The following is a 22,448-nucleotide window of genomic DNA, read 5'->3' as shown; positions in this document are numbered from 1 at the left end:
AACCAGGAAGTAGAGGAGGAGGTAGACTGGTGGATGGGGGTGGCAGCTGAGGGGCCCCACCAAAATGGTCCAAATTGGGCCCTGCAATTACTACAGCTGGCCTTGATGTATGAAATGGACTTAAAGGTCTTGTTAGTGTCAGGGATGTTGTTACAGACTAAAGGGTCCAAGCTGAAAATCTACAGAGATCTTCACCATAGACAGTAAAAGGCAAGGGGATGCCTCACGGGGAGAAGTTCGTAAATAAGCAAAATAATTACAGAAAATAAGACAGTTAAAGTCATGGATGGCCAGAGTCATTTGTAGTAAGAAACATGGCAGAGACAGAGGCAGTGGAATTGTGTGTCTTGTAGATGCCTCATTATGAACAACATGTAAAACAGGAGGTAAACAAAAATGGGGACAGCTCATTAGTGATGCCTTCTGGGTAGCTCAGGACTAATGAAGGTTAGAGGCACTAATGGGAAGGGATGCCAAAGACAAGAGAAAAACTGATAGTTGAAATTATTCTGGACATGTAGCATGCCAAGTGTATTTAATACTACAAAGTGATTTGAAATAAAAGATGAAAAATATATATCACACACTCAAGTCATCCAGGCAGATTTTCTACATCAGCTACTTCCAGAATTGCATTCTTAAGGTGATCTAATTTCCAGTATTATAAGCCCATGACAAAAGGTGGCAGAAATATCTTTGTGTCACTTTTAGGCAATCGTAAGAATTGTAAGCTGAGAGAACTGTTTCCTAACACTGTTAAACATTCCTCTGGCAACAAGCCAGAATCTGTGTTCACGTGATCATGTCTGCATTTACAAAAGAAAAGGAGACGGAAATAACAGATCACAGCTAAAAGGCTCTTTTCCCCAAACAGTAGGTACCAGATTGTATCTGCTTGTGTCAAGCGAACAGAAAGAAGATACATATTCGGAGCACAGAGACAGAAGGAGGCCACAATGGAATTTTCTTTGGAAACATGGACCTTACTTATCACATTTACTGTCCTTCTTTTGGTGTAAGTATGCAAGCACAGTTTTGTAGTTGCATTAATATGAACAACGTGTTAATCAATAACTATTTTTTTAGGATGAAGGATAACAGAACTATTTAAAACTGCTATATGTATTTGTTTTATTTATTTGTTAACTGGGGAGAACACTGATCTGTCTGGACCATTTTAAGGTTCAGCCTGGGAGTACGAACAAACCTCGCATTATTATACTTTTTCAGAACAAAGTGTTAGCATACCAGTGACAGTTTTTATAAGAATAGATACCAACAAATAGAACGCGAATTATTTAACTTTTTGAGAAATGAGTGCATAACCTTGGCAGCTTTCAAGATATAGACAGCAACGTAAGTAGCTTACTAGACTCAGTGCAATTTACACATTTTTGAAAGTGAATTCATAAGACCTTATTTATAATATTCACAAAGACCCGCGGTCGAGTAGCGTTCGAAAGACATGCGTGAATGGGCGTGCCTTCGTTGAAGGTTGGGCGTCGAGCTGGCACCTCGGCATCGTGAAAGTCTACTGCCAATCATTAGCGGACCGGAGTTCCGCTGTGGCGACCCCTAACCGGGAAAAGCTGAAAGAAAAACAACAACAACAACAACAAAGATAACATGATGTCAGAAGTTAGGATAGTAGTAAAGATAGTAATAAAGGAGGAGACCTTGTATCAATAATAAGAATGTGGGGCAGGGAAAGAGGAAAAGTTTTCTGGAGACCTTCTTTTGACTTTGGTATTCCTTCAACCTTCTGTGGTTTAATGGCAGCAGAAGGGACCACTATGCTGTTATTATTAAGTGGGTATTTTTTCAGGTGGCCTGAATTTTTGTTGTCAATGGATTTGGTATTAGTAGGAATGAATTTTCATGTCTATGGCTCTAGCACTGAAAAGTAGAAGTCACTGTTGTTTTATTCTGTGGGATTTGCAGTGAGGTGGTTAAGGTGAGAGTGGAATTTAAGATTATAGGAGGGTTTTTTTCAGCTAATCTTCTGGAAAAGTGGTGAAAGAGTTTAGATTGACTGATGTTTAGATTGGAGATGCCATTATTAGTAGAGACCTCTATTTGACTCTGGAAGCCATTTTACTTTGGTTCGGACTGTGCTCACGTATTCACTTGAAGGTGTGAGGGTTATAAAAATTACAGATGTTACTAGTAGTAGTTTCTAGAGTAGATTTCGATTTTGTAGCTACTGCTATGATTGGGAGCCCATATTCAAAGTGTGCAAGAAGAACCCAGTGTCTTACAATGAATCATCTTTCTGAGAAGTGGAAGCGGAATATTTTTAACACCAGAGCATAGCTTGTTAATTTTTGTTTACGTGACTTCAACACTGCATTGGAAGTTAAGATTTTGATCCACCAGATAACGTATATATTTAAAGTATGGCACCTATCTCTTGGGTCTTGGTTGTTACAGAGAATATTTCATGTTTGTGGGACTTTAGAAGCTATTTTGCAATGTTCCAAACTTTTTATATTGATAGTTTAATACTGATAGTTTTGGCAGTTATATTTATTTATAGTAAACAGGTCTAACATGCCATGCAAAATGTGTATTGGAATGATGTATATTTTTTTCTGAGTTAAGACTTCTGCTTCACAGATGCACAGTCAAGGGCTCCATCTCAACTTGCAGTTGTCGACTACCTAGACTTTCCCTGCTCTTTCTGTGTCTCTGAGTTTTCTCTTGGTAGCTTATTTCCTCTCACCTCTTGAAAACTGTGTGTGTGTGTGTGTGTGTGTGTGTGTGTGTGTGTGTGTGTGTCTGCCTATCCTTCTCTTTCAATATTTGTCCTTGTAGACCAGTGCCTAAATGGTTTTATAGATTAGTCCATTTACATAGGTAACAAATGATAAAATTAAAAAAAGATCCAGTCAGTAATGCATTAGATAAGCAGAGGCCATGAAATCAAACTCAAGCCTAGTGGATTAAGCTCATTAGTCTAACCTCTGAATTGCTCTGTTTATCATGATTACTCAAAAAATTCAAAAAAGAAAATCCAGTAAAGCTGAAAATATCTGGTACCTTGGCTTTTCACCTTCACTGAGAAGGCAAAAAAATCTGCGGTACCAGATTTGTTTAAAATAAATCCAATGTGATTGACAAGTGGTTATTTGAATTTTTTGACCATTAGTGTTTGTGTGTTGAACTATGATTACTACTTATCATGACACAGAATGAAAAACAGAAAATATCTTGAGCAAGCCTAACGACTTGTGCAGCTGTTGGTCTCTGAAGTGCTACTAACCTCATATACTGGGTGTTATGCTGATGCTATTCTCCAGCCATATCAATGACTCCTTCAGGCAACAGAGCCAGAGAGAGAAGCATTTACGTTTGTTAACCAGGTTAGTGGCCTGGTAAATGACACTTTTCTGCCTTATCCTGGAAGAGCCAGATCATGGTGAAAAGGGGCCCTAGGCAGGGTATTGGATCAGCCCCCAACCACAGTAGCACACCCTCCAAGCAGCAGTGTCCCATTACTTGGCTATTTCTTCCCAGTTAACAAAAACACTGTTCAGACCTGTCAAGAGTGTATATACTGTTTTCTTCTTTACTTGATTGACTTACAATGATTACGGAAAGGAAGTGTATGCTAGGCTAATGGTCACTAGAGTCCTTAAAAGCCTAGTCGTGCAACCAAAATCTGACCCACAAATTTGATTTATATTTGATTTATAGGGGGTTTGATTTACTGACTGCCTTTGCCCATCAGAAACATGGGTGCCAGACTAGGAGTAAATTTCCGATTACCCATCCATTGGTCCAAGTTGCGCTTAAATAGGGAGAGGGAGGAGCTCTGCTTCACATGGATGGTAAGCCTGTTCCAGAGAATGGGAATTCTCTGAGAAACATAACTGTTTCCCCAACATGTCCTATTTATGTTACAAGCAAAATTTAGGTCTTCTAATCTAGTAGTTCTGATACTGTTTGTTTTGTGGATGTACAAATGATTCTGCAAAACAGGGCCCAGGGATGCTTTGTATGCCAGGCAAAGATCACCTCTTTGAAGCCTGTATGATACTGAATAAAGAGACATGGCTTTGAGGTGAACAGCATAGGACATTGGGTTTACTCCCTGTATTTTTATTGTAAGGAACCTCTGTGGACGTTCCACTTGTCGCATGTGTCTGATCAGGTACATACCAAATGGGGCATTCTACACTTCGATGAGCCTGATAATGGCTGAGTACAGTGGTATGATGATATCTCTAGACTTAGATGCCATGTCCTTGATTATAAGTTGAGCAACATAGAAGGATTTTCTTACTACCTTGGACACATGGTGGTCGAAGGTCAGGTTACTATTTTTTTTTCAAAAACATTTTATTTAGTTTTCAAATTGTCTAACAAAACTATTTACAAAAACAATTCAAAAGAAAAAAAAACTATATGCAATGTCCATAATGAAGTAAACAAATATATACAATTAATATTTCTCCAAAAAGGTTATATAACTTCTGCCATGCATTTAGTTGATGAGTTGTGTTGCTAGTTCTTGTTTTTATAGTAGAGATTGCAGTCTTACAAACTGATTTTGCAATATTAATAAATGCACTATAATGTGTTTTCCAGTATTTTGTAATAACTTTCCTTGCTATAGATAACATAGACCAAAGAAGCAGTTTTTGGTGTGATGGTGTAACTTCTGGAATAGGCACATTAAATAATATGAGAGTCCGCTATAATACAACTATTGTTCACAAAGCTTTACAAAAGTATCTAAAATCAAATCAAAAAGATGTTACCTTTTTTCAATTAATACTCATATGTAACCAATCAGCATCAACTGTTTCACATCTCCAACATTTTATATGATCTTTTTTGTAGATTAAGGCAACCTTATATGGAGTCAAGAAACTTCTATGTAAAAATTCCCATGTATAAATTCACCAGTATGGAGAAGATGTTGACTTTCCTATTGATTTCAGGCATAGTTTCTTATTCTTTATTGTAAATTCCTCATTGATTATTTTAGATGAATAATTCCAGCAGGATAAATCTAGAGAACAAAAATTACTTCTAATAATTTTGTATATCTTAGATATAAGTGATATACTCCTAAAGGAACCATTTAAAATAGCTAAGAGTTCTAAGATTCTAGGAGTGGGATTACTGAGTGTGTCTAAAGTTAATCTAGTTTTATTTTGTATGTAAACTTTACATGCTTGAATATCAAGCCAATTACAGCTCTGTATACTGTATCTGGCTATTAAGTAGTCAGCAGAATTAATTTTATTACCTCACAAAAACTGATTCCAATACAATTATTTATTTATTTGTTTATTTATTGCATTTGTTAACCAGGAAAGTCCACTGGGGCTGAAATGAGCCCATTTTTAGTGGAGGCCTGGGGAGAAATGCTCCACAAAGATACATACAAACAAAATAAATAAATAAAATAAATAAATAAATAAAAGCAAATTGCTATTTTTTTAATTATATAATTTTACCTGTGTCAAAGGTTATCAAACTTTCACTAGTATAAGCTATTGAAAAAAATATTAATATGTTTTTATACTATAAAAATTCATAATTCTTTTGAAAATTAATAATAGCTGATTTATGAGAGGAAAGAATGTGAGTTTTCTTGTCATAGGATCATAGGAAGTTACTAGGCTATTGGCCCCAAGGTCCTTAAAAGCCTTTATTTTTGTCATTTAATATATACATTTTTAAAGTCCACAGAAAGACATTTCTATACATTTTAACAAGAAGATCAAATAATAATTTGTTATATTCATGTAACATGTTCTCATGAATTGTTTTCCACGTAGATGTATATGTAAGGTTAAATATGATTCAATTTAAGTAAAAACCAATATTAGGAAAACTGATACCTTCCTCTTTCCAACATATTGTATGCCAGTATGCAAAAATTCTAGGTTTATTTGGATATCAAAAGTAAAATATCATTTTAATATATCATTTAAATGGATGAAGAATTAATGATTGGCAAATGAATAGAATTTTTGTTAGTAAGATCATTTTAATTGGAACAAGCCTGTCTTCAAAAGTCAAGAATAATGTGTTCCAATTTCCACTTAAATTTTGTAATGTTTTTATTAGGTGCTGATAATTAGTTTATATTGATTTTTATATGTTTTTTTCAATACTAATTCCTAAGTGTTTAATACGAGTATTACCCCAGTTAAAGTTTTTATATACATTTATTTTTGCTGATATTTCTTTATTTATTAGAAGTGTATTTGTTTTTTTTATTATTAAATTTTAATACTGAACTTTTTCAAATATTTCTAAAGCAGCAACTATATATTCCAAAAAGGTTTCACTATCTCTGCAAGTAATTAATATATCCTCAGCAAAAAGTTGAATTGTTGAAAAATGTCTTGATATTCTTTATTGAAGTTTTTAATATTTAAAATAGCTAGTTTATCATTAGGTGTGAGATTTAATTTTATTTTATCCAGCTCATCTTGTATGTCTAACTTCTTGTCCCATTCTATTCGTTCAGCTATGTACAAATTCTTAATTTTACCATATATAACTGTCGTTAAGGTGTCCCATAATAGTATATCTGAGACCTCACCATTATTATTTATTTCTTTGACTTGTTTAATTTTATTTAAAATCAATTCTTGGAAGTTTTTCACTTTAGTTATAAGTTGGGGATTCTTTGACAGTAATTCAGAGTTTCAGGGCTTAAGTTTATTTTGAAAATAATGGCATTATGATCTGATAAGGGACATGAAACAATCATATTATCTATTTTTGCAACTAAAGCCCTAGTTACCAAGACTTTATCTATATTAGTCTGAGTTCCAAATCTATATGAATAGTGCATAAGTTTTAGTGAGGATGGTGGTATTAAATCAACTGTATCCTTCAGTTTTCTACAAATATGTAATTATTTAAATGTTTTACTATAGCGGAAATTTTGAAAGATCTAGTGATCGTGGTATCCCTATGTGATAAAATGCCGTTAAAATCACCTGCTAGCAACATCTTACCTCTGGAATGTAATGTCATGATGTCTAAGTACTTCTTTACTGATTTTGTTCCCAATACCTGGTATTCAATAAGTATTTATGAGGGTGTATAACGTTTTTCCCCAATTTTATTACTACTATCCCAAGCAAACAATCTTTATCTGAAAATGAATCTATTATTGTAGGTGTTTGTATGGTTTTGTTTTCCATAAAATGATGATGTCACTTCTTTTATGATTAAACTGAGAACTAACCAAGACTAATTAGATTTTTTTAACAGTATTGTAGTTAAGTCTTCTGATAATAAATGAGTTTCTTGGAGGACGGTAATGTCAGCCTTTAGCATGGATAAATACTTATTAATGCTACTTCTTTTCATAGGGTTATTTAACCCATTAACATATAATGAAACACACTTTTATATGGTATTATTCAGAGAAAATTAAGTTAATACTACTTATTTATATTCATTTTGAAATTAATACTACTTATTTATATTAATTTTGAAAATAATGTTATTAGCTTTTGTTATTGACAAACAAAATTTAAGTTAAAAACAATTTAAATTATCAATACATAAGCCTTCAACATGGAATAAGTAATTCCAGCCTTGTTATACTTTCCACACAAACCTCTAACTAACCAACCTATGACATCTAGTGGCTATTTTCTGCAACTACAGTAAAAAATATAAGCTGAGGTAATTTAAATGATAAATAAGTAAAAAAATAAGCTGAAAAGCAAAATGCTTATTTATACATACATTCTAAATGTCTGTTTTAATACTTAAGCAATTATAAAGATGCTTTCAGCAACAATTATATTGCTTTTAAGTAAAATACTAAATACCATTACAGATTGATACATATTTAAATGAGATGCTTATTATTCAGCAGGGTACCTATTCTTGTGTTACACTCTAGTCATTCCCTGTGTTCATCCATGAACATTAATATAAAACATTTCACTGAAAGAAAAACAAATATTAAAAGATTTTGTATAAAATAAAAAGCTGATTTACACTTCATATGTAACAAAATGCATTATATTCTTCATAAATAAGTCCTATGTCCATTTTCTAGTTTCATTTTTATTTCCTGTGTTGCACATGCTGTTTTGAGTTCAAAGGTCACAGTTTACTTACTGTTTTTCATCACAAACATTTCTTCATGAAGAGAGAGTCTTTTGGAACATTTCGAAACGCAAGCTGGCTTCAAAAAACCTTAGAACAGCTTCATAAGTGAGTTTATGAGATTTTGAATTGAAATAGTGAAGCTTTTAACCCAGAAAACTTGGGCAAGTGTATTAAAAAGCCATTTTTGTTCATTTTTTCACTCTTCAAAAGTTTAAACATAGTAAAATACATTTTTATGTTACTTTTTCACATTAATTAGTGTAAATGTGTTAAATCTGCACTTTAGAAACACATGATGAAATAGTTTAATTGTCCAAGGCCAAGAATACAGCTTTCATGGGACCCGATAATATTTCTGGCTGTGTTCTACATGAACTACAAAGCGAACTGGCCCCACATCTGTGTGCCCTGTTCAGTCACAGCCTCACCTCAGGCTCTGTCCCTACCGAATGGCGCACTGCTACAGTCATCCCTGTCCATAAAGGGGAGTGACTACAGACCCTGGGAATTATCGCCCCATTAGCCTGACTAGTCTGATATGTAAAGCTATGGAGCACATCATCATCATGGACCTGATTAACAAAGATATAGGAAATCTCCAAACTCTAGACCCCATGCAATCTGGTTTTGTGAAAGGGAGATCATGCCTGCTCAACTTGGTCGACTACAGTCAGTCACCAGGGCTGTGGATACAGCCTACCTCGATCTGGCCAAAGCCTTTGATACCTTTCCTCACTCAGGAATTATTGATAAACTCACCAAATTAGGCATCAACCCCTATATCACTAGGTGGGTTGCAAACTGGCTCACAGATAGAACACAGTGTGAAGGTAGCAGACTCCGAGTCAGACTGCCGACCAGTCATGAGTGGAGTGCCACAGGGATTGGTCCTGGGTGCTTTCCTGTTCGGCATCTACTTCTCATAAGTCCAGGCCAACACAAAGGGACTCTGGCTGACCAAGTTCACAGATGACTGCAGGCTGAAAGCCATTATTAACTCTCCAAGTGATGCGGACATCCTACAGAAAGGCCTCACTGAGACCAATGACTGGTGTCAAAACCATGGCCTTAAGCTTAATGCCAAAAAATTCATCGCATCCCCTTTGGTAAAAACTCAGTTCCCATTAATTACCACATTGATGGGAGCCCACCAAACGCTGAAGATGTTATAAGAGATCTGGGGAAGCAGGTTGACAGCAACCTCTCCTTTGACCACCACATTGCCACTGTGATGAGAAAGTCCTTCCATGTGTCACATCTCATTACCAAGGGTTTTGCTTCCAGGAAGAAAGAGGTCATCGTCTCTCTCTGCTCTTCCCTCACTAGATCAATCATCGAGTATAATGCCCCATTTGGCATGTACCTCACTAGACACCTGCAACAGCTGGAGAGGCCACATAAGTACCTCACAAAGAGGATCCTAGGCATTAAACACATGTGCTACATGGACAGACTCAAAAGACTTCAACTATTCTCTGTCTCATATCGCCTACTTAGAGGTGATCTCTGCTTGACTTACAAAGCCATGTCTGACCCAGCTCTGTTAGAAATGCTACATCTAAAGAAATCCCATTCCTCTGCACCACATGCTTCAGACACCTCAGCCTCATTACCACAATCAACAGAACATGCTGGAGGGCCAGGTTCCTCACCCAGAGACTGCCCATGCTCTGGAACAGATTTCCAATACATGTCAAGCAGAGCACCTCACTGTCCCTCTTCCAGAGAAATCTTGATGAGTGGATGAGTAATAGAAAGTTCACCCCAGGAATCACTCCCATGGCTGTACTTGTTAGAGGCACTGGGAACTAACGTCAGGTGGTATGATGCCAGGGCACTTCTATGGGTGGCCTAGTACACACCTATGAACCTATGTAAAAGAGAGACATAACCAATTAACATTTGTGAAGAGATTAGTATTCAGAATTGATCTCCCTCCCTTATTTCCTTTTCTATTCCTATTATATAATATCAGACACAGTATCTTTACTATAAAATTGTATTGAGAGAGTATTAAATATAAAATATATAGATAGATATAACCCACTGCACTTTATGATATAAAAGTGTAATATATATAATATATATATATATATATATATATATATATATATATATATATATATATATAAAATGAACTTCTATAAGGTGAACTAAGCTTCCCCATTTGAATTATTTATATACTCTGACTATAAAATGCAAGGCAATACAAGTGTTTAGGAAAGGAAGATAAACTGCTTTACCTTAATTGATGTATCACAGGAACCATGAGGTAATTCAGTGTAGTAAAACAAAAAGACGTTTATAAGATATCTGTCTCTAGTTTTTTTTTTTTTTTTCTTTACTGACCAGTCATTCTTAGATGCTTGTCTCTTTAACTTGAAGCTGGAGTCCATTTCTTCAACTGCATTTAGTAAGTTCTTTTTCTTTACAAATGATGTAGATTCTTGAAGTAATTCAAAAGTGTTGGGCTCCTCTGGTAAAAATATTTTTCATTTTGCAGGGAAGTTTAGATGAATTTTGATGCCAGCTTTCTTTAAGGATTTTACAAGTGGAATAAAAGTTTTTCTCTTCAAAATCTCAAGAGAAGATTATCAAATCTTATTAGTATATCTTCCATTTTCAAAGGTGCTATTAACCAAGCAGTCCTCAGAACAAGATCTTTATTCTGGCTTGAAGAATTTCACTAAAATAGATCTTGGATGTATGAAGTTTTTATTTTAAAGGCATTTTCACTGAGGACATATGAGCTCTTTCAATACCAAAAGACAAAGCGCAGATTCTGATATTGTTCCTTCTGGCTCTATTTTCTAACTCGTCTATTTTTTCAGTGGGTTTGTTATTTTGTTGAAGTAAAAGTTCAATATTTTCTCCCTCTGTTAATCTGGAATCCATGTCAGAAACTAAGTCTTCAATAGCTGCTACTAATTCAATTTGTTTGGTACAACCTTCCTTTCATTTTTCAACTTTAATATTGAGTTTGTCAATTTTTAGAGCCAGGTTCTGGATATACTGTATGAAAGGATTGACTGCAGTTCCTTCATTATGGAGTCCTGCTGAGTAGATTTGGAATGGTTCATCTTCCTTCACAGAGATTTCCTATAGACATTCCTCTTAAAATCTGACAAGAAAATATAAGAAATATGTTTATTTTAATGTCAAAATGATCCTTGTAGATTCTAGTTTATTTATTTAGAACTTTTAAGTATTGGTGAAATAAGCAAAAGTATTTCTGTCAAAAGCAGTCTAATAAAGCAGAGCAGAAATTCTTTTGTTGTTTTCAGCTAGCCATCTTGGCTACACCACTCCAGCTAGGTTACTATCTTCAAGAGCTCCCAGATCCCTGACTAATAAATCAACTTTTAAGGGTGTTGTATTGATTATATAGTTATCACTTACTGGATTTAAATATAATCTTTTATTTCAAATTTTATAACTCAAACACAGATAGCCATTTGCTAAACAAAACAATACAGTCTCATAATGAAAATGCACATAGCACGAACAGTAAACTACACTTCCCTTGAAAACATTTATTCAAATGTCATTGAAACCCACATTCAAAGAAAAGGCATCTGGTCAGTGGCAACCTAAGTTTACCTTTGGGCTGTTTTCAAACCATAGGCCCCTTGCACACATTTTTAGGACCATGCATACATGCATGTGTTCTTTGATTCACCTTCCTGATTGTATTAAATTATGTTCCTTGTATAATACAGCACCACTTGTTAGAGCATGTTTAAATTTGTAGTTGTGAATATTTTTTCCAGAAATTAATGAAACAAAACTGATGAAACTATAATGACAAAACTACCCATTTCAGAATATTTCAGGCACAAAAGGCCACTCAAACTTCTGTCATTACAGTCCACCAATATCAGTAAGTATGCACAATCTCAGCAGAAGTAAAAGACATGAATAATTCCACATTAAAGCAATCTGTAACTACTGAAGATGCTGCTGCTGGCAAATAACTTTATATTTCAATGTTTCATCTACAAATTATGTGCCTGCTGTCTTAAAGAACAAACTGCTTATGTTACATTAAAAAATGATACACTGGTAATATTTCTATAGGAAATGGCTGTAAAACCAAAAACATGTTCATGATTACTAAGCATCTTATCCAAAGGAGGACAGACTCTGGAATGCAGCACCACCACCCCAAAGTACACCACAGTATCAGCAATCCATCTAAATGGTGGGGTAGCAGAACCCTAAGCCTTCTCCAACAAAGGCAAGTATGCTACCTGTTGTGCTACTAACATTGCTTTCAAACTGATAACCATTTGCTAAACAAAACAGTTGCACTTCAAAAACAGACTTAATATGAGCAACAGTAAACTTCTCTTCCCTTGAAACTCACAATTTCTTGAAAATGCACTGAAACTCGCATTCCTTTATACTTCTACCCAGATTTTCGCAGACTGTCCAGATTTTTCTTCTTATTTTTGGACTGTTCCTCATAAAAATTTGTTGTTTTCTGGCAAATTACTGGTACGATCTAAGGACTGAATTTACAAAATAGTGACATGTATTTGAGTTTCAGACTTCAAATCCTTCAGAAAATGTATGTTAACACAAAGTCTGTTACAGTAGCTACTTTCTAAGTCTATAAGAACAATATTTAAAATCTGTCCCTATTTTTGGGCTTTTGTCCCCACATTTTGTCAGGCTTTGTCCAGACTGAGGTTGAGAGGTATGCATTCCTTGAGTAGTCTGGTAGTTGGTGTAGAGGATTCGGGCTCTTGCCTTCTATAACCAAGGTACAGGGTTTGACCCATCCCTAACTAGGGTATTTCTCACACACACACACACACACACACACACACACACACACACACACCTTAGCAATGTCCCATCAGCAATAAATTCTGCATGTGGAAAGAAGCAGCAGGAACAGTTAAATGTGCGTGTGTTGAGCAGAAACATTTAAATCTGCATTGATGCATGCACAGATGTAGAGTATGTTCTTAAAGAAGAGTGCCATTAAAGAAGAAATGTAATTTAATATTACATTTAAAATTCAATGTTGTGCACCCCCCACCCAACCAGAGGACACTAGGCAACTGGCTAGGTCACCTAGTGCTGGATCCATCTCTGCATCCTGGGCCACAAGGCAGTATAAAATATGTAAGAGACAGATATAAAGTGTAAAATGTAAGCTGACAAAAGCAGTGAAGATAAACAATTTCACAACTGTCATAATAAGTAATTTATTCCCTCCAGTACTAACAAAGACCAGCAAACCTCAGGTAGCCAAGGACACATTTAAGGACATAAGGAATAATTTTAAATCACTCTAAATTAGAAAGTATGAACAGCAGCTGTTGATATCATTATGGTTAACCATTATCTTTAAGTAAGATCATTTTCATATTCATTTAAGCTTCTGATTTAGTTATTTCTTGCTCAAGATGTTATAAGGAAGTAATCTGAGAAAGGAAGATCCTACTCATCCCTTCCAGCCTGAAGAGACACCATGCAGTGGTGTTACTCCAGACATTCCATGTTACTTCTGTAAGTCCTTTCCTTGTCTCGGCTACAACTAACTGCAAAACTCATGCCCCTCGAACCTGCATGTGTTTCCCTCATTTACTAACTCAATATTTTCCAAGGCTAGTATTTCTCCATTAATCTGATTGGCTACATCTGGTTTCCAACCACAAGCAAATTACCTGTGGTAAGCACAGCAGAGCGTCCATTAAAAAAAACAGTGCTACTCGGTGTAGAGCTGTAAACAATGACCATTTACATGTGTTAGATAAATGGTACTTTATCCACAGTTAAACTGAAAACTGTTACTTATGGGCATCAGATAATACTGGTACATGAAGCAAAATTAAAATACAAAGGTTTCAAATCAGACCCATTCACCTGACTTTATGCTATAGTGCTAACGCAGTTACTGTGGTCATAAATTCTGACAGCCACAAAATGTGCTGGAGTAACTTGTTTATCTACAACATGCTGTCAGTCATACCTCTCAACCTGTAAGCACAAGAAATTTAGACTAAAGCAAAAATAATTGGGGGGGGGGGGGCAAAGGCTCAAACATAGGGACAATTTTTAAATATTCCTTTTATAAACTTAGAAAATTAATATACTAAAAGACTTTGCATTAGCATGATATGAAGTCTGAAACTCAAATGTTTGTTACTGTTTAGTGACATCATTTCTCAATTATTCCCATAAAACCATACATTTTATGAGGGACAGACAAAAAATAAGAGATAAAATTCTTAACATTCTGCAAAAATCTGGACAGTTGAGAGTTATGAGTAGTTGTCTTTTAGACTATCATCGATAGTCATAGAGATGGTTTGCAGTTATGCATGGCTGGCATATGATACAAATTGCATACCAGACCCCTGTGCAATTCACAGGCTCATAAGCAACATACCCAGCTGTCTGACTAGATGGTCACAGTCAGTATGTATAGTGCTGAATAACGGGTCTATGTTATAAGCATGAATGTTTACTTACCCGAATACCTAAATGTCAACACATATTCCGTGAACTGCAAATGCACCGAACGCCCTAAACCGCGAAATTTAAAAAGTCGAACAGTCATAGTTGTCCCACCCCACTGCCCGCTACATACTACCTACACAAACAAACTAAATAAACCATATACATACACTAACCAAAACCCTACTTCTAACCCTAAACTAAACCCTACTTCTAACCCTACACTAAATCTAACATACATTACCATCTATGCACTTACTATAACCTGCATCCTAACCCTAAGGTCCGTAAGTATTGCACACTTACCTTACGGAGCTATACCGCAGAAAGGCCAACCATGACGATTCGACTTTTCTGATTTCGTGCTTCTAGATGATCGATGTTTTCACGGTTCGATGAAGACGTGTCGACTTTTATGCATTTGGGTAAGTAAATGTTTGTGCTTATAATATAGACCCCTACATAGCATGTCGCATAACAAACGTGAATCACACACTAGATTGTGAAGCAGGTACAGGGAGTCTTAGCCATCCAACAGTGGATGTACTGTATCAGCAACTGTAGCCTGACACTAGGACAGATGACTAAGTAATGGTAAGGTGCTGTTCAGCATAATCTGGCTAAGTAACTACATTACCATTACTTAATCAGACAGCAGACATTTAAAGAGTAATTCTTCAGGGATGCAATGACACATCCATGTGATGAGCATAGTGCACAGAAACACACTGTTAAAGCCACATGCAGTCCCCTAACACAATGAGGCAGATGAGCTCCCACCAATGGAAAGTGCAGCAGTACTCGATGCCAGCATTTGTGTAGGATGACAATGAACCAGACTCTACCATCATGGCAATGTTGGATAAAACATTTATGAATCAACCATTTCCCTGACTGAAGAGCACTGCTGAGCAAGGCTGTATTCCATGCTCCAGAGATTGTGGCACTGACAGTTATTGGAAACACTTCAGTATTCCCACCAATTGCAGTGTGAACTAGTGTCCCTGACCTAGATTCAAAACTAGTAAAAGTAAGGCACAGTCAGACAGATGTGGCAACTGGGGACAAATGAGAAGAATCTCTAAAATTTGAAGCATATGAGGGTAGGGTATGCCTGCAGATAAGCATGTGGGATATTATGTAACCCTTGGCAGCACTGACCTTCAGGAAGCAATACCACACAGAATCAGCTCAGCAACCTTACATAATTAATAGTAAAGAAATAAATATAATTCCAGTCGTGTGGCTACAGTACTTTTTTCAAACTGGAAATTTATAACACAGAACCATATGTCTGGTGTGAAACTTACAGATCATTGATCTTTTTATGTTTGCTGCAGTATGGTGGCTGAATTAAATAGACAAAAAGTAGCAAACACTAAAACGTATTTTAATGCTTTTAATGGTACTACCATCTGGAAACAATTATAGCTATTTGCTAAGCCATGTAAAAACATCATGGTAGCTACCCAGACAAAATAAATAAGTAAATAGTATATAGCCCCTTGTTCTTGGGTTCTCTATTGCACCGTCGCAGAGCCAGGTTGTCAAATGCATCTTTGTCAAACAGTAAAGTGCAAAAAGGCAAAATAGCGAAGCGGCTTTTCAGCTAATTCTTTCCCTGGGAAATAATGAATTTGGCTGCTTTTGTTACTTTGCCTTTTTGGCACTGGAGTGTGATCTTGGAGTTGGTATATTTAAGTAGGGGGGTGTGGAGGGACAGCCCCCCCCCCACATTAAGTAATGTTTTACTGTTTTTTTTTTTTTTCCAGAACAGCGATTGTTTTCCATTGGAAAATAATCACTGTTCTGAAGTTTCGACGTTGCAAGCTTTTGCTTACATGGGGTCAATTATCTGTCGTTTTCTCTTCTGAGTATGCTATATGATAATATAGACCCTAGTTCTTGTGCATGTCATTTTGGTATGGACCATTGTTATTTGCTGATTTTCAGTGACATCAAACAGGTGTCATGTTCAAAGCAAAATGTGATGCAGGCAAAAAGGAGCCATCAACTATGCAGTTAGAGAGGGTATTTAAATAGAAGAAAATAAAATGATTCAACACCCTACATAGTCTTGCTCCTGTGGTAAGCATGCATTGGGTTTGGGAGTATACAGTGTGACAGTAATGAAATTAATTTTTATTAATTTCATTACTGTCATACCTGCAGTCAGAGTGACATTGTGCAATAGTAAGTCTCTATGTCTCTAAAACTATGACTCTGGAAAAAATGTAATCGGACAAGATACTGAAATAATTCTTCTTGAAAAAAACATTCATGTTCTTGGATGCTGTTCATGACAGGGAATGAAGATTCTTTGGGAAACCATTGTCACAACTTCATGTAGTTAGAATCACACATTCAAATATGTGTGTTGAGGGGTCTCTACAGCCATCAAATAAATAACTGTAAAGGAATAAAATACTAATCAAAGACCGCTGTATGTATGGTATACTATTTTCTTAGTATACATTTTTTTATGTATCCTTTTGTGGACTGGGTTAGTCCCACTAATGTAGTGGACACTCTTTCTTCAGGGGAAGTCAGAGGAAACACTTATATTCTGGGGGATGTTTGGCCAGAGCATTTGGGAACCTTCCCTACCCTTTTCAGTAGGTGCCATGGGATACCACCAACTCAGTCAGGTAGACCTTGGTGTAGAAGACAGCGTGTGTGCGTGTAACTTTAAGAAGCATTTCAGGTGTAGGCACATGCATATAAATAGTGACCATGTGCAGGCAGCAGTGCCATTTTGAGAGAACAGCCAGAGTGTTAACAGGTATGAGTGTGGTAGTCAGTCTGTTTTATAAGTTTATTTAAGTTTAAGTTACGAAGCCTCAGTCCTGGTGTGTTTGTGTGTAATAAAGCTGCTTGATCCGAACCCACAACTGTTCGTCTGTTTTATCCTGACCGGACGAGCAACATGGTGTCAGAACCGGGATTGAGACTGCAACTTCAAGCCATGGGGTGCAGAGTTGACAGTGAAGGTATATCAAGTAGTTTGGGTGATACAGTGCTCAAATGATCAAAAAGGGCCAGAAATGAACTTCAGGTAGCCAAAACTTGCACAAATGATTCATTTTGCAAAGAAAATGAAACAAAGTGCTCCTAAGGCACAAAACACATTATTAATCAAACGAGTAGCACAAAATGCATTATTATCCAAATAAAAGGCTCACAACGCATTATTAAACAAAATGTTCAAAACCACAATATTTGATAAAACTATAAGAAAGATTTATATGGGGCACAGAATTACCTCTGGTTTGCATAACAAGTATGTTTAAAGTAAAACGAGCACAAGAAAAGTACCATGAGCATGATAAGAGATTAAATGGGCATAACAAGTACAATCAAAGGGCAACATAAGCTTAAAGAGCAAGGCAACTGCATGTTTTTAGTAAAAGACTGTGTTTTGGGCATAAACTTGAAGCCATTCAAAACATAGAGTTGTTAGAAGCATCACAGAGTGTGCAAAATGTTTGCAGAGTGTGTACTTTATTACGGTGAAAATTATTTCAAGGAGTTTGCTGTGTGCAAAGTTCAGTTATTTTGCAAAGTGCAGTCAAAGTATAGCCATTTCAAAAAAGTTTCTTGTGCTGTGTACATTTATTCGCAGAGTGCCATTTCAAAGTGTTTCTTACACTGTACAGAGTTGTTTCGCTAAGTACAGCCATTTTGAAAGGTTCTTGTGCTGTATACAATTTATTTGCAAAGTGCATTCATTTCGAAGCATTTCTTACTCTGAGCCTCTTCTGCTGTGTACAGTCTGCTTGTAAAGTACAGTCATTTCAAAATATTTCTTACACTGATAAGGAGTGATTTCGGAAAGTACAGTGATTTTAAAGTGTTCTTGTGTTACGGTGAGTTATCTGGCAAAGTGCAGTTATTTCATAGAGTCTGTTATGCTATTGGGCATAATTATAAGTTCTAGCATATATTTGTGTGTATGTTTGTACATAATTCCAAGCACCTTCACTACAGTGTGTTGATATGGCAGAGGCATTTCGCAGACCCAGTCCACTTGTGTTTGATCATAATATTGCAGAGAATTGGAAGTATTTGAGCAGGAATACAATATTTTCATGCAAGCAGCTTTTTCTGACAAAGATGCACATACAAGGACATTTATTTTGCTTAACTTAGATGGGTCAGATGCCATTGAAAGAGAACGTTCATTTGTGTATGCACCAGCAGTATATGCAGAAGGGGAAACCGCAATATTGTTGTACTGGCTTAATCAAGAGAGGACCCTGAGTGCTTGAAACATAAATTTAGAGAAATATGCAACCCACAGACAAGTGTTACATTAGAGTCACCTATTTTGTACAAGAAACCAAAAGCCAGGTGAAACTTTTGCAGCTTATATCACTGATTTGAGAAATATGGTTAAAACTTGCAGATCTGATGATTTGAAAGATGAGATTAATAAAGGGCAGGCTTGTGTGTGGTGTTAATAGTGCTGTAGTGAGAAAGATTTTGCTTCGTAACAGTGATTTAGCATTGAGCAAAGATACAGAAATTTATCAAATCCATGAGCCTACAGAAAGGCAAACAAGTATGCTTGCAAGTAATAAGAGCGTGGCATGCTTGCAAGTGATAAAAGCATGGTTTCAGCAGCCTCTAGAGTAAGCGAAGACAGCATGCAGCACATGGCAAGCAGAAGCAAGCCTAAGCACATGTCAGCTGCAGCCCCTGTGGGATTTCCAGGGAGAACCCATAACATTCTAGCAAGTTCCAAGCTTAGCTCAGCAAAACAGACATGCTCAGTGCAGTTTAAGGGGGAGTCAACAAAACCCAAGTCAAGTCTTATTGTTAACTGTCATAATTGTTTTGCCAACGAGTCCAAAAGAGAGAAGTGCTTAGCATTTTATCAGCAATGCTACAAGTGTAAAAAATAGAACCACTTTCAAAAGTTTTGTAAATCAAGCAAGCCTCGTTCAATTATTAAGAAAGGTCACTCAAAAATGCAAGTTGATCATGTAGAAAGCTGCAACCCTATTTTCTATGTAGATGGTGCATCAGTGGTGGGTGAAAAGGTTAATGCAATAGATTTGTTGGCAAAGAACAAAGTATTTTGTTCTGTCCCGCTCAATAGTAAACCCATGGAGCTCAAAGAAGACAATGGTTCAAAGTAATGTAATGTCAATAGAAACATTTGCTAGAGTGAGAGCTGGTGAGCAACTTGTTGTTGTTGTGTCTTTCGGCTTTTCCCGGTTAGGGGTCGCCACGGCGGAACTCCAGTCCGCTAATGATTGGCAGTTGATTTTTACGTGCTGAGTTGCCAGCCCTAACGCACAACCTTCAACGAATGTACGCCCATTCACGCATGTCTCCACGCAGAAGATGCTCTAGCTGAGAGTCGAACCGGTCAGCATTTTACTGTGAGGCGACAGCACTACCGCAGCACCACCACCACAATTTGGCTAATTGTGTGAAGCTTGTTGCTTATGGAGGTGAAGAGATTCAAACCGAAGGCTCAGTAGTGCTTTCATGCTATTCTGCTGGGAACAGTTACAGTTTGCAATTTTATGTGGTCAGAAAGCATGTGCAGTCATTATTAGGTCTCAGAGACAGTTTAAGAATGAAACTCCTTTCTTTTACCAAAGAAGTCCATCATGAAAGCAAATGTCCCAGTTTCAGCGATGCTATTTTCTCAGAGTATGCTGATGTTTTCGACAACAAGCTAAGCAAAATTCCAGTTGTGTACTCCATGAAAGTAGACCCAGAGGTCAGTCTGGTGGTCAGACCAGTGAGGAGAGTTCCAATAGCTATGCAGAACAAAGTCAAGGTCCAGTTAGACAAGATGGTGTAGCAAGGTGTGATTTGTCCAGTCACAGAACCAACTGAGTGGGTGTCTTCCATGGTGCTGCTCATAAGAAAAGTTCAAATGAAATCAGAATATGCATTGACTCAAGAGACTTGAACAAGGAATTAAAGAGACTGCATCATCCTATGAAGTACAGTCAAGGTGGTTTCCACCCTCATGCCAAATGCCACTGTTTTTACTGTCTTAGATGCAGAGTTCATTTTGGTAATTTACTTAACTTGATCGCAAATCTTCAGTACTGACTACATTCAGCACACAATTTGGTAGATACAGATTCCTCAGTATGCCGTTTGGAAAACTTCTGCCAGTGAAATCTTTCAGTGTGCAATGGAGCAAATTTTTTCAGGCTATCTGTGTGCTGTACTAGTTGATGATTTATTGGTTGGAGGTAACGGTGAAGCAGAGCATGGCAGAAACCTCAGGAAAGTTCTGGACACAGCACATGAAGTCAACTTGTAACTTCATCCTCTGAAATGTAAATTCAGGCTACCAGAGGTTATATATGTAGGTTATTTATTTACCGTTACAGGCTTACAACCAGTCTCTTCTAAACAAGCAGCCATTCTTGAGATGCCAGCTCCAGACAATGTCCAACCCTTACAGCATTTTCTTGGCATGGTTAACTATTTGGGCAAACTTATCCCTGACTTTAGTGAATTATCAGTGCCTTTAAGAGAGCTGGCACACAAAAATATCACCCGGTCATGGTTAGAACAACATCAGAGAGCATTTGATAACCTCAAACAGCAAATTGCCAACCCGCCTACATTAAGATACTATTATGTCCTCAAACTAGTAGTTCTTTCCTGTGATGCTTCAAAGTTCGGTCTTGCTGCATTTATTCTTCAAGAGGACAGACCTATTGCCTACGCATTTAGAACTCTTACCCAAACTGAGATGCAGTATGCTCAAATTGAGAAGGAACTTTTGGCAATTGTGTTTGCATGTTTGAAGTTCCATGATTATATTTATGGCTGAGCTATCCAAGTTGAAACTGGTCATCAACCTCTAGTCACTATTTTAAAGAAGCCTATGCATACCACTCCAGCAAGACTACAAAGAATGATGCTCAGTTTACAAAAGTATAATTTCAAAAGGTCTACATAAAAGGCAAACTTCTTTATCTGGCTGATACCCTATCCAGACCACCCAGAAATACCACAGAACAGCTTGATGCAGAGAATTTTGACTTTGATGTCATGGAAGTGCATAATTTTTCTGCCATGAGACTTGATGAGCTAAGAGATCATACAAAGACTGATCCAGTTTTGCAGAAGCTCAACCACTTCAGTGTTGGATGGCCATCAAAGTGGAATAATCAGCATTACTTGGTGTTCGTAGACTCTTCTCTGAACTGGTTTGAGATCGATTTGCTACCTAACCTAACATCCAGTGCTGTTATTGCTAAGTTGAAGCATCATTTCTCAGTCCACGGTAGTCCACACAAAGTTATATCTGACAATGGTACCCAGTTTATTGGTCAATTGTTTCAGAAATTTGCAAAAGAGTGGTACTTTATCCATGTTACTAGTAGTCTGAAATGCACACAGGCAAACAGCCTTGCTGAACATGCAGTACAGAGTGCAAAGCAATTAATAGAAAGGTCAGTGTGACAGTACCAATATCTTCTTGAATTTACTTAATCTCAGAAATATACTCTGTGACAACCTACTAGGCTTGCCTGCTCACAGACTTCTATCTAGACAAACCAGAACAACCTTGCCTATCCGTTCTAGTTTGTTGGTGCCTAATGCTAAAAACACCACAGCAATCAAAGCCCAACTCTTTTTAAGAAACGTTCCTTTCAGAAGTCCAGGTATGATAAAATGAGCAGATTTCTTCATCCATTGAAAGATTGAGAGACAGTGAGGATGCAAACAGTGAAAGGCTTTGATCGAATTGGTCAAGTGAGAGGCATATGTGCCAAGCCGAGATCCTATTTAGTGGAATCTGAGAGTACAGAATACAGGAGAAACTGCAGGCGTCATCTTCTGGTGTCTGAAATGATATCGCAGCATTGTACCTGTGATACAGACTTTAGATC

At 36.8% G+C, this 22,448-nt stretch overlaps 1 protein-coding gene across 1 annotated transcript in view; it reads left to right on the top strand.

Annotated features, from left to right (window-relative positions):
* Positions 1-815: 815 nt before the first annotated feature.
* The window catches only part of LOC122816580 (cytochrome P450 3A30-like), a 336,585-nt gene continuing 314,952 nt past the window's right edge, over positions 816-22,448 (top strand). The window contains exon 1 of the mRNA XM_044089466.1: positions 816-1,015. Within this exon, the coding sequence (XP_043945401.1) occupies positions 957-1,015 (59 nt within the window). The 5' untranslated portion in view covers positions 816-956. The remainder of the gene's footprint in view (positions 1,016-22,448) is intronic.

The sequence above is a fragment of the Protopterus annectens genome, chromosome 12.part0 (assembly GCF_019279795.1).
Source record: "Protopterus annectens isolate FY-2018-M chromosome 12.part0, PAN1.0, whole genome shotgun sequence".
NCBI lineage: Eukaryota > Metazoa > Chordata > Ceratodontiformes > Protopteridae > Protopterus > Protopterus annectens.
This window is presented reverse-complemented; position numbering and strand designations above follow the sequence as displayed.